The sequence below is a fragment of the Sycon ciliatum genome, chromosome 3 (assembly GCF_964019385.1).
Source record: "Sycon ciliatum chromosome 3, ocSycCili1.1, whole genome shotgun sequence".
Taxonomy (NCBI): domain Eukaryota; kingdom Metazoa; phylum Porifera; class Calcarea; order Leucosolenida; family Sycettidae; genus Sycon; species Sycon ciliatum.
In genome coordinates this window covers 20,697,918-20,708,657 of record NC_088645.1, presented here as the reverse complement: position 1 = coordinate 20,708,657, position 10,740 = coordinate 20,697,918, and the positions used below count along the sequence as shown (strand labels likewise).

The window sequence follows — 10,740 nt, the reverse complement described above, 5'->3', positions numbered from 1 at the left end:
CTGAGATGAAATTTGTGCCAATTCTCATTATTGTGTAGCGGTATGTTGTCTGATGATTGACACAAATGCAGAGTGGTCACAGCCTCAAGTTTTCCACTGGTGAACTTTTAGTTGGTACTGTCGTGGACATGGAAATCCGGTCGATTGACCGGGGCCGACGCCCTCAGCGCGTACAGAACGCTGCGTGCAGGGCGCATGTTGATCCGATGCGACTAGCGCGCTGCAGCGCATAACATGCATGTGTGTACCGCTTATCCACGGCTGCATGGCCAGCACCCTGGGGCCGCTAGATGTGCGACCGGATTTCCATGTCCACAATAGTAGCTTGTCTGGTTTCTTGCCATAGTGAACTTGTGCATGTCTTGCATGTACAGTCAAAACGGCTTTACACGTACAGGGTGGAAGGCCTACCACTACTTAGTGCATACTGTTTTCCAGTTGACGAAAACATTTCACACTTGATTGCAGAGCGGGTGTAGTAAGTAGTAGTTCAGCTAGGCTAGGCGCTTTTAGGCGAGGCAGAGACAACCTGGACAGTAAGGCCCGTCGAGCTTTCTATCTCGGAGTTGTACTGAGCAAATTAGAGTACGCAAGCACATCATGTGTTCATTCATTACACGCTGCAGAATACGATGAGCTTCTAGGACTGAGCCGCCGAGCTGTTCGTGTTGTATTTGCCTACCCTTCCCGTGCTGACGTTGAGCCCATTTTGCGTTGTCACAACCTCCACCCACTCAGCCTACGCCTCACTCTTAAGCTTTTCATTTTTACTTTTCGGTTCACCAGGTCCCTTGGCAGTCCCCTCATCTCCCAAATCTTAAGGACCCGAAATGATGCTACCCACACTGCCTCCCAAACCAGAGGCCAAACATCCAGTAGTCTCTTTCTCCCCCCATTCATGTCCCGTCCAGGCCTCTACAGTCTCTCATTTCTTGGTGCTGACCGCTTTAATGCACTACCCGCTATCATTCGATCCCAGCGTACCTTGCCTGCTTTTCGCGCTAGCTGCTCACAATTTCTCCTTGGGCACCCTGTAAGAAGGTCATAGGCCTGTTGGGTATACCCAAGTAAAATAATAAATACTACTGCTACTACTACTAGGAAGTACTTTTCTGTCTTCCCTTGTGGGTTCGTCTTATCGGGTTTTGACTGTATTTGTAGGTACAACAAACCCTGCGAATAGCCACCCGTGACCGAGCATGAGAAAAGTATTGTTTTTCCCGAGTTGTCGTTCATCGGGTGCTTAGAGATATGCAGTCAAGGGGTTCTTTTGTCAGAGGTTAGTGTCGTTATTCGAGAGTTCTTGGTGCGTACACTGTTCTTTTTGGTGAGGCTGACGGTATGTGTGCATTAATTTTAGTTTCATACGTTGTGGCTGTATGTTCTTGTGTATGTGTTTGGCCACTCAGTTGGAAGCGCACGACAAAGTGTGTCCCAATGTGACCGTCAAATGCCCATTTCAGTACGTCGGAACTGGTTGCGTCCACGAGGTAAGATGCTGCTTGTGTGAGATTAGTCACCATCAGTCCTACAATGCTTTGCCACGTTAACATAGGGGCGTCAGGCGAAATAGCACGTCATCGTACATTTGAGATCAGCGGGAAGAAGATGACGACGTCCACTAATTTAGTATTTGTGCACACGAATCTGCTGTGTGTGTGACTCTGTGTGTCAGCTATGATATCATCTTCTGTGGTTCCATGCCTAGCATGTACGTCTGAACCATCCTGCAAAGTTTGAATGACGTAGCTTGAGCGATCGCTCCGCGAAATATACTTTTTGAAATTCTCTTCATAGTATATCTTCCACCATTGAAATTTCGAATTTCTTCAAAAAAAGTGCTGAGAGGGGTGGCTTGCAACCTCGATATGGCTTGTTCCAGGCATGCTTTGGAGCCATCTTCTGTTGAAGTAGTGGCGGGGATCTGCCCTGCAACTGCTACAACAAAAAATGATTCGATCTGAGAAAGGGTGAGACCGCGAATCTCGGTTGAATATTGAGTATTTCAAGCCTTTTCACGACGAAGATGGAGTTCTTTTTGGAGATGGACGTCGCGGCAAAGGACATGGTGTCCGACGTCTGGCGTCTGGTGAAGCCAGGGATCATTTGTCCATTCAGGTCGGCAGCCTAACCGTCGGTAAGCTTGTGTTTGGATCCCGTTCTGCTCGATGTGGTAGATCACAAACAATTTGATATCGCACAAATTGATCTCAGCATTGTGCGTACGGTATTTTATATTCAGAAAATCCCAAAGTGTCTCTGTGTGGCCGTCATATGCCACGAGAAACTCCAATCAGGCTCCTATGTCCTCTGCCTTCATGATTGAATGTCCACTTCGTTTGAACAACGAACACAACAATCGAGGACGGCTTTGCAATGAAAAATACAGCTATACTGGAGCTGAAAAAAAGAAGAAAAAAACGTGCTCAGGATGAGACTCGAGTACACGCATACTCTCCCAGCAGGTGAAACGCAATTTTTTGTGAAAAATGCGTGACGCCGACTGACCAGTAATTTCGCCTGACGTGTGGGGCTGGGGGGGGGGGGGGGGGGGTATCTTACCTAGAAAATAACCCATAACACTTGGTAGGAGCACAAACTTCAGGTTCCTCTAGCAGGGGCGGATCCAGAGATCTCTCTCTATAGGGGGTTCCAGTTTAGCCAACACTGAATAGCTGATACATGCACAGGTGCCTGCATATGGTTTCCAGTAGTACATATGAACAATTTAGGGGGTTCCCCCGCCCCTGTCTAGTAGGAGAACAAACTTCAAGTTCCTCAGCAACATCCGGAAATATTTTCAGTAGTGAACTTCCGTGCCTTTTCTCCTGGTGATATACTGGCAAGGCCAAGGGGAGCAAGAACAAAGGGCAAGAAGAACAGCTAAACACAACAATGATGAATGTGTGACCCATACGCATAGGAATAATGCCAAAAAATGGTGGAAGTGCGTGAAAGATAGTGCCGCAACAATAGACAACCACTGCACATACCTGAAGACAATGGACATAACTGACCAGTTGTCGACGATCTACCGGTCAATCTAAGTGTGATTTGATGAACTCTTAGTTATGTCCATTGGTTGTCTATTTCTTTCAGGCATGTCCAGTGGTGGTCTCTTGTTGTGGCACTACATTTCACAGTGGTGGTCTCTTGTTGTGGCACTACATTTCACGCCTGTTAGGTTTCTACAGGCGGGCACCTTTTTTTCCCATTCTTTCTTTGAGTATGGGTCACACAGTCATGATGATTGGTGTGTTTAGCTGTTCTTCTTTGCGCTGTTTTATCACCTCTTTTCTCTACTTGATTCGTTGTTCTTGCTCCCTCTTCCTCTTGAACCTGAAGTTTGCGCCTATTTATTTTCGGCTATTTTCGGCCTGGTCATGTTAGACCGGAAATTTGTTGCGGCCGAAATTTTGTTCTGCAAGGTTCAGTGGTGACAGTGTATACAGGCAGTACAGCAGTTCAGGCCGAAAATTTAATGCAGCCAAAATTGGTTTTAGCCCTGGGAGGCCGACATTTGAATGGGCCGAAAATTCGTCTACTTACAGTACTTTAGAAATGTGGGTGTTCACCCAACCATACCGTGGAGAATCAACGCTGGTAGAAAATGAAATAAATAGCCACCCAGAAATACAGAGCGGCAACGCTTCGAAATTTCACCACCGAAGTCCGGAAAGCGCGGCCATGTTTCCTTGCTGTAATTGTGTGGGTTGGCAATGTTATGACTACCGGCGAGTGTGAGCAGGCCACCGTGTAGCTCTACTATCGGTGTACAGGCAACCACTGTCACTTGTTGAACAACTATGCTGGAATGGTAACTATGTTCCGTAGCTTAGTGGTGGAGCATTGATTGCGTACGGCAAACCTCCCAGGTTCGAGTCTGGTGGTGTCAGTACTGAAGTGTTTGCAGACCCCCCCCCGGGCTATCTTCAACTCCTTAGGCTCGGTGAGCATATCCCCTCTTTCCCAGATCAATGTCACTAGTACTAAACACCAAGACGAAGACGATCGAGGGCAGTTTTAGTGCTGTGCAGTGTGAGCCAGAATATTTGCTTCTACTGGTAGTAGCTGTTCTTCCAATGTGATACTATTATGTGCGGGCGTGCACGCGTGAATGTATAATAATGTAAGTGCCTGGAATCGGTTGCAAACATGTGTATGACTGTGTACGACTGTGCTGTATGGCGGTGTATGGCTGTGTATGACGGTGTATGACGGTGCATTGACTTGTGTTGTACATGCGTGTCCCATCTTGTGTTCAGTGCATACGGGCAGATCTTGATCAGCATTGCCAGCAGCAGAGCATGCAGCACAACCTCATGATGGTACAGAGCATTGACATGCTGACCAATCGCCTATGGCAGGTCAGTGCACGCTTTCCGATACCTTTTTGCACATGTGTGAAGCTTTTCTTCTAACCCAGATGGCGGCTACGCGTGTGTTTTGGTTTTTTGTGTGCAACATCTACAGTCCATTCATTGGAAACTGGAACCCTAATTTTGTAGTGTCTCCCGCACATAGTTGTAGATATCGTGAAAACAACAGTACATCCTGCATCGTATGAACCGTGCAATTACCCCTTTCCATATTCGAGTCCAAGGGAAATAATTCAGCCAGGTTCTACAAAATTAGGACAGGTATGCCATGGCAACATGTATGGAGAAGCAGGTCCCGAACCCAGATTTTTTCGATTCGAAGTGGGTTAGTGATCCTCAATTCAGCCCAAATCCGACTTTCAAAAGCCAGCGGGACTGTTTACGATGAACGGACGGTAGCGTGTACTACATCCCTTCTGGTCTCTGCTGTTGACCGTGTTGTAGGTTGCTGGCAGTCCTGTCGAAGAGCGTCGCACCGTTCACATCCACATCTTTGACAAAATCTCCCGTCGTCTTCGCTATGGCCGTCCGTTTTACAGCGACGCCTTCTACATCGGTATGTTGTGTGGAGTTGGCCGTGTTGCTGCCTCTGCCAATGTTTACTGTGAATTTGTTGACGTGTTGATGCCTCTGCCAATGGTTACTGTGAATTTGTTGACGTGTTGATGTCCGAGGCCACGTCTTGTAATATGTTTACTGCTGTGTTCTCAATTCCTGTTCATAGCCTAAGTAATGATGATGTGCTCTGTGTCTATGTAACTCTGCAACAGTAGTAACATGTAGTGTGTGTGTGTGTGTGTGTGTGTGTGTGTGTGTGTGTGTGTGTGTGTGTGTGTGTGTGTGTGTGTGTGTGTGTGTGTCGACCCCAGCAAGTGTAGGTTGCGCCCATAGGTTACTGTCTCGATCTGTTTCATTCAGATCTTGTCTGCTTTCGTTACTATTAGAGAAAAATCTGCGGGTGCTTATCCATTGCATTTGCAGAGTTGCGTGCTTCTCTTGTGACGGGCGTATACATGGTACATGGTGGTTTGTGGTGTGTATTTCTGTGTACTTCTGTAACCTGTATGTAGATTGTCTGTGTATATCCCTCTGCGTGCAGGTCCATGCGACAGTGGGTATCGGCTTCGCATGAAGATCGACCCAAGCGATAGCCAACTTGGACTCTCCTTTTACTATGCACTAGTAAAGGTAAGATGCCAGGACCGGCATTCCTCTGAACATTGCTGAGGTGGTATAGGGCTTGAAACGATGACCTCCGAAGTACAGTCAACTTTGCGTATAACGACACTCGGCCGGGCATCAGAAAAGTGTCCTTATGAGTGTCGTTATACCCGAAAGAATGGACTTTGCTCTGGGCATGGAAAATCTGTCGCTATTCGCGAGTTGTCGTTATCTCCACAGTCTTTATCAGCGAAGTTGACTGTAGCCAGAAGTCAAAATCTAACGGCAAATACGGACTTTTGGATCTTTATCTTCCTCATTCTTTCAATAATTTCCTAAAAAGGAGTCGAATATTAGCCATTTAATATTATTCCATACATGTACTGTAGCTCTCTTTATTCAGACGGCAGTGGTGAATACGATCACTAGCAGACATGCTCAGGAGGTCGCATGGTACAAGTACTATTTTAGCAGGGAAAAACGCCCAAAGTTATATCTCGTGTTGTTTATAGTGTTGTTCGCCTGCTGCTGTTTTTCTCCGCTCTAGGGCAAGAACGACGAGCGGCTTGAATGGCCCTTTCGTCGGACAGTTATCGTCCAGTGCATGCACGTCACCGAGGACCGAGTGATCGTGGAGCAGACCGTGAGGCCGCCGAGCGAGGTGGAGAAGAGTCGCAAGTACACCAGCCGGCCGACCGAGAACAACAACCGCCGCGGCTGGGGGCGCAAGGGCATCCTGTCTCGCGATAAGCAAGCAGAGGCGGGCGTGCTGGCGTCGGACTGCATGCGCGTGCGCTACATCGTGCCGTGGGAGCCGTACCATGGCCCTGGCGCTGCCTCGACGGCACAGTAGCCTGTGTATGGCAACTTTGTATGGCCACGTCCGGCGAGGGATGCTGCCGCTGTGGACTATGTGACGGGAGAAGACAAATGTAAGACAAGGTCATAATATGGAGAGTCTTGCGCCTGCTAATCCAGTCAAGGGCACTGTTGACTGGAATGCGTGCAATGCAAGCAGCATGGCTGTTGCCAGTTGCATATAGGTGTCAAATGTATCCAAGATTACCGGGTCGAAAGATCTGTTACGGCCACTTGTCATGTTGTGCAGATGAAGTTGCTGGTGAGAGTACAATGGCATACTACCATGCCTTCCATACTATGACAGTCCAGACATTCACTGTGAGTGCCTAGTCTTATCTTCATAGCACCGCAGTCCTATCATCACTCAGCATTGCTGTGAAGTCGGCTCTATTCCAGCGTGGTGTACAGTGCTGCCTACTGCTGTGGTTATGTTGCATCAGCTTCGCGCTCCCACCATCAGTTCTGCTGCCTCGAATTCCGGAATACCGCATGATCATCCAGTCGTGCGTCGAGACTCGCGTTGCTGGTTTTCTCACGGTTGGCGACCGTCTTCCGGGCACGTTGTGTTGTTTCCTGCGTAAAACTGTCTTGGAATTGATGGCGTCCGTCTAGAATAGGCAGCTTGGCATTGCTACTGTCCATGGAAATGCAGTTCGAAACTAGCGTTGTCAGTTGGATTTGCTGTTTCCTGTCTCTAATTGAATGGCTTTTGCACTGAAGGAGGGGACTTGACCTGGATCACCCCTGGCTAAGTGGGCAGGTGCACCCAAGTCCTCTCTCCGCAGTGTAACACGTGAACAAGGCAGTGTGATAACACTGGCTCTTGATTCCAGTTGGCGTACTGTTCAGTTGTGCTCATCTGGTGATTTCGTCTATCTCCTTGTGTCTGTGTTGGGAATCGGCGTTGGCTGTTCAGATCCAAGAGCTCGCAGTTTACCCTAGTCTTTCCTTCGGTGCTCAGTTGTCTGGTGATGCACACACTATGTGCCACTAGGGTGACTTCTTTGGTGGATACAAATTACTACTGTCTTTTCTCTGGCGCATGAAAATTGCCACTCTCTTGTCTCTGGCGCATGAAAATTACTACTCTCTTGTTTCTAGCGCATACAAATAACTACTTACTATTCTCTGGAGCTTACTTACTATCATCTGGTTGGTTGATTTGGCGAACATTCAGTTCAGGTTGAGCTTGAGTGCAGTATTGTATATGTTGTCGTACACTTGATTTGAGTGTTGTGCATGACGTTTTCTATCCTTGTTCTGCCGGACTTCTCACCACCCCTTTGTTTTTCATCGTCGACGTCGCGTTTGGTATGTATGTCTGCTGGTGGCGCAGTCGGTATATCGGCTAAACACTTGATTCTTCTATGGAAACTGACCCAATTGCACTAACTCTGCTGCCACACCAGATCTGTATCTCTCACTCAACTCTCACTGGGTAGATCTTTCCCCGGCTTTGATCCCGTCTCAACCAGAAAACCGTACCTGCCATTGATTTTCTCTGCAACAGTTGACTCCTACTTTCGATCAGCAGCGTCTTCATGTATTCTTGTCTTGTGTTGCGTACGGTTAGTGGTCGTTGTTTTGTCCTACTTACAGCCATGTCGTTTCTTTAACAATACATGACCTCTGGAAGTGTATCTTATCATGTCCTGTGTTCTTCTTGACACAGACCTCGTGCATGCCAGGAACTGTGTGTTCTTGACATAGCATGTGCATAATGCCGGCCCGGCCCCCAAGACTTATTTTTGTCTTTTGTTTTGTTCTTTCGACTCGATGTAATAGACTTATTTTTGTCTTTTGTTTTGTTCTTTCGACTCGATGTTATAGACTTATTTTTGTCTTTTGTCTTTTTCGATGTAATTGCCTATACTTCACTTGACTAGTCTTGCTTGAAACTGATTATTTCCGGTCCTGCATGCTACCACGACAAACAATTATTGTCCTCGTTGTACTGCTGCGCGGTTTGTTAAGCAGTGGCACAGTTTGGTGGGCAGTGGCACAGTTTGGTGGGCAGTGGCAAAGTTTGTTGGGCAGTGGCAAAGTTTGTTGGGCAGTGACGCAGTTTGGTGGGCAGTGGCACAGTTTGTTGGGCAGTGGCACATTTTGGTGGGCAGTGGCACATTTTGGTGGGCAGTGGCACAATTTGTTGGGCCGTGGCACAGTTTGGTGGGCCGTGGCACAGTTTGGTGGGCAGTGGCACAATAAATCCAACCGTACTCGTACCCAACATCCAAAATACCGTCGCTTTGGTATCGTTTTGACGATAGAAAGCGCTATTTAGCGGGAGAACGAAACGGTAAAATGCTAACCATGTCCATACAGTAAAACCTGTGACTAACGACTGCCCCTTGGTGCCAGAGAAAGCGGTCTTTAGGGACAGGTGGTCCTTAGTTAGAGGATTGCATCGCACAACCATGAATGTGAGACCGTCCATGCCTGGCGAAGTGGTCTGTAGTACCAGGCTGGTCGCTAGTCACGGTGGTCTGTAGTACCAGGCTGGTCGCTAGTCACGGTGGTCTGTAGTACCAGGCTGGTCGCTAGTCACGGTGGAGGTAGTACCAGGCTGGTCGTTAGTCACGGTGGTCGGTAGTACCAGGCTGGTCGCTAGTCACGGTGGTCTTTAGTTACAGGTTTGACTGTAGTTTGTTGGGCAGTGACGCAGTCTGGTGGGCCCTAGGTCTGCGAACTGCAGCATGGTGCAAACCTGACTAACGCGATGGGATTTCATTCACTGTGACACCGTCTAGTTCTACATTCTAGAATGACAAGCGCTTTAGCCGGATTTCATCCCTCCTGACCTGCCTGCACGGAGCCCAGCCCTGTACGGTGTACCTGATCTGAAAAGGTACTGTCATTTCCCCTGTCTCTACTGTGACATATCTACATGTACATGTAGGTATACTAATCGATGAGCATCTAACGTTCCTCCCACAAGTAGAGAAAGGTGTGTTCAGCGGTTTTCGCTAAACCAGCCCGGTTTGCACATGGCCGCCGCAATTTAGAACTTTCTACTTCTCAGTATACAATCTACTCTAGAATATGTATCTAGTATTGACTGAGTACGAGGTCAATAATATAGGAAATAAAAGCCGAGTAAAAGACCGGGGCGAAGCCGAGGTCTTTTACGGGTTTTTTAATTTCCTATACTGTACTGACCAAGTACGAAGTCAATATTAGATTTATCACGACAAACAGTCCGTATTTCAAATTCCAGAACGATAACCTCATGAATCCCGGTTTTATGATTGCACAACCGTTGCACCACCACCTACTCATGCAGTGACAATGCTGCACTAGGCACCGTTCAACTGCGCAACCCTAATAAGCAGTCAAATATAAGCAGTCAATAATGATATAGCCCTGAGGAGTGAAATATGCAGGAATATTTGACTGCTTAGGTATGGCAAAAATCTATGTGAGTCAATACAAAGGGAGTGATAAACTACTGTATTATCTCTTATATAAGCACGGCCCTTTATTTTTTCAATGTACCTCCGCCCCGTGCTAAATGGAGACGTTCCTTTATTAGAGACTGTTCCATTATTATTTAAACCTCAATTCAGAGGCATGTTGCCATGGCAAATTCATGTCAGACACACACATTTCAGGGTTTTTTCGCCGGTACAGATAATGAATTTACACAGTGTGCTGATAATGGAGACTGAGCACTTTATTTTTTGAATGCCGCCCCAAGGTGTTCTATTATTGGAGACTGTGCTTATTATTAGAGATAATACGTACATCGTATGCAAAGAAGCTCTAGGGCATCATGTGAGTAACGTTCCACCAGGGAAACTCTGAGGGTTTCTTTCACATAAAGGCACACACCGCCACCTTTCTTGCAGGGGCCGCATGCTGTGAGACACGAGCAGCTTGTCATGCATGGTCTATCTCTACGGTAAAGGATGGTTCCACGGATATGCACTTCCAGGTCAGAGACACTGTTATCTAGCCAGGTCTCGGATACGGCTAGTATATCCAGCTGCTGTTCTATCATTATACTTTCAACTTCACACAGTTTGTGGCGTAGACTGCGTATATTGATGTGGCCAATGTTAAAGGGGAAGTTAAGGCAAAAAATTAATTTTTGCCTTAACTTCCCCTTTAACATTAAAAAAAATTTCACCAGTTGTAGTCTTCGGGGTGCTGAGTCGAATGGTCGTGGTCCGAGGAAGCTGAGATGCTCCCTTCCTACTTGAATCTCAATCGAACTCGCGCACTTCCACCGAAACTGGGTGACTGCGCCCTACTAGATGGGGATTTGTATGCAAAATGTCACTAAAAGCGCCATTTCGTTCTTATAAAAGCACGGATGACCACCATTGGCCCATATGTT

At 47.2% G+C, this 10,740-nt stretch overlaps 1 protein-coding gene across 1 annotated transcript in view; it reads left to right on the top strand.

Annotated features, from left to right (window-relative positions):
- The window catches only part of LOC135811699 (TNF receptor-associated factor 4-like), a 14,316-nt gene extending 5,978 nt beyond the window's left edge, over positions 1 to 8,338 (top strand). Inside the window, exons 6-10 of the mRNA XM_065324936.1 lie at positions 1,410 to 1,490; positions 4,266 to 4,367; positions 4,824 to 4,935; positions 5,479 to 5,567; positions 6,088 to 8,338. Of these exons, the coding sequence (XP_065181008.1) occupies positions 1,410 to 1,490; positions 4,266 to 4,367; positions 4,824 to 4,935; positions 5,479 to 5,567; positions 6,088 to 6,393 (690 nt within the window). The 3' untranslated portion in view covers positions 6,394 to 8,338. The remainder of the gene's footprint in view (positions 1 to 1,409; positions 1,491 to 4,265; positions 4,368 to 4,823; positions 4,936 to 5,478; positions 5,568 to 6,087) is intronic.
- Positions 8,339 to 10,740: the final 2,402 nt, after the last annotated feature.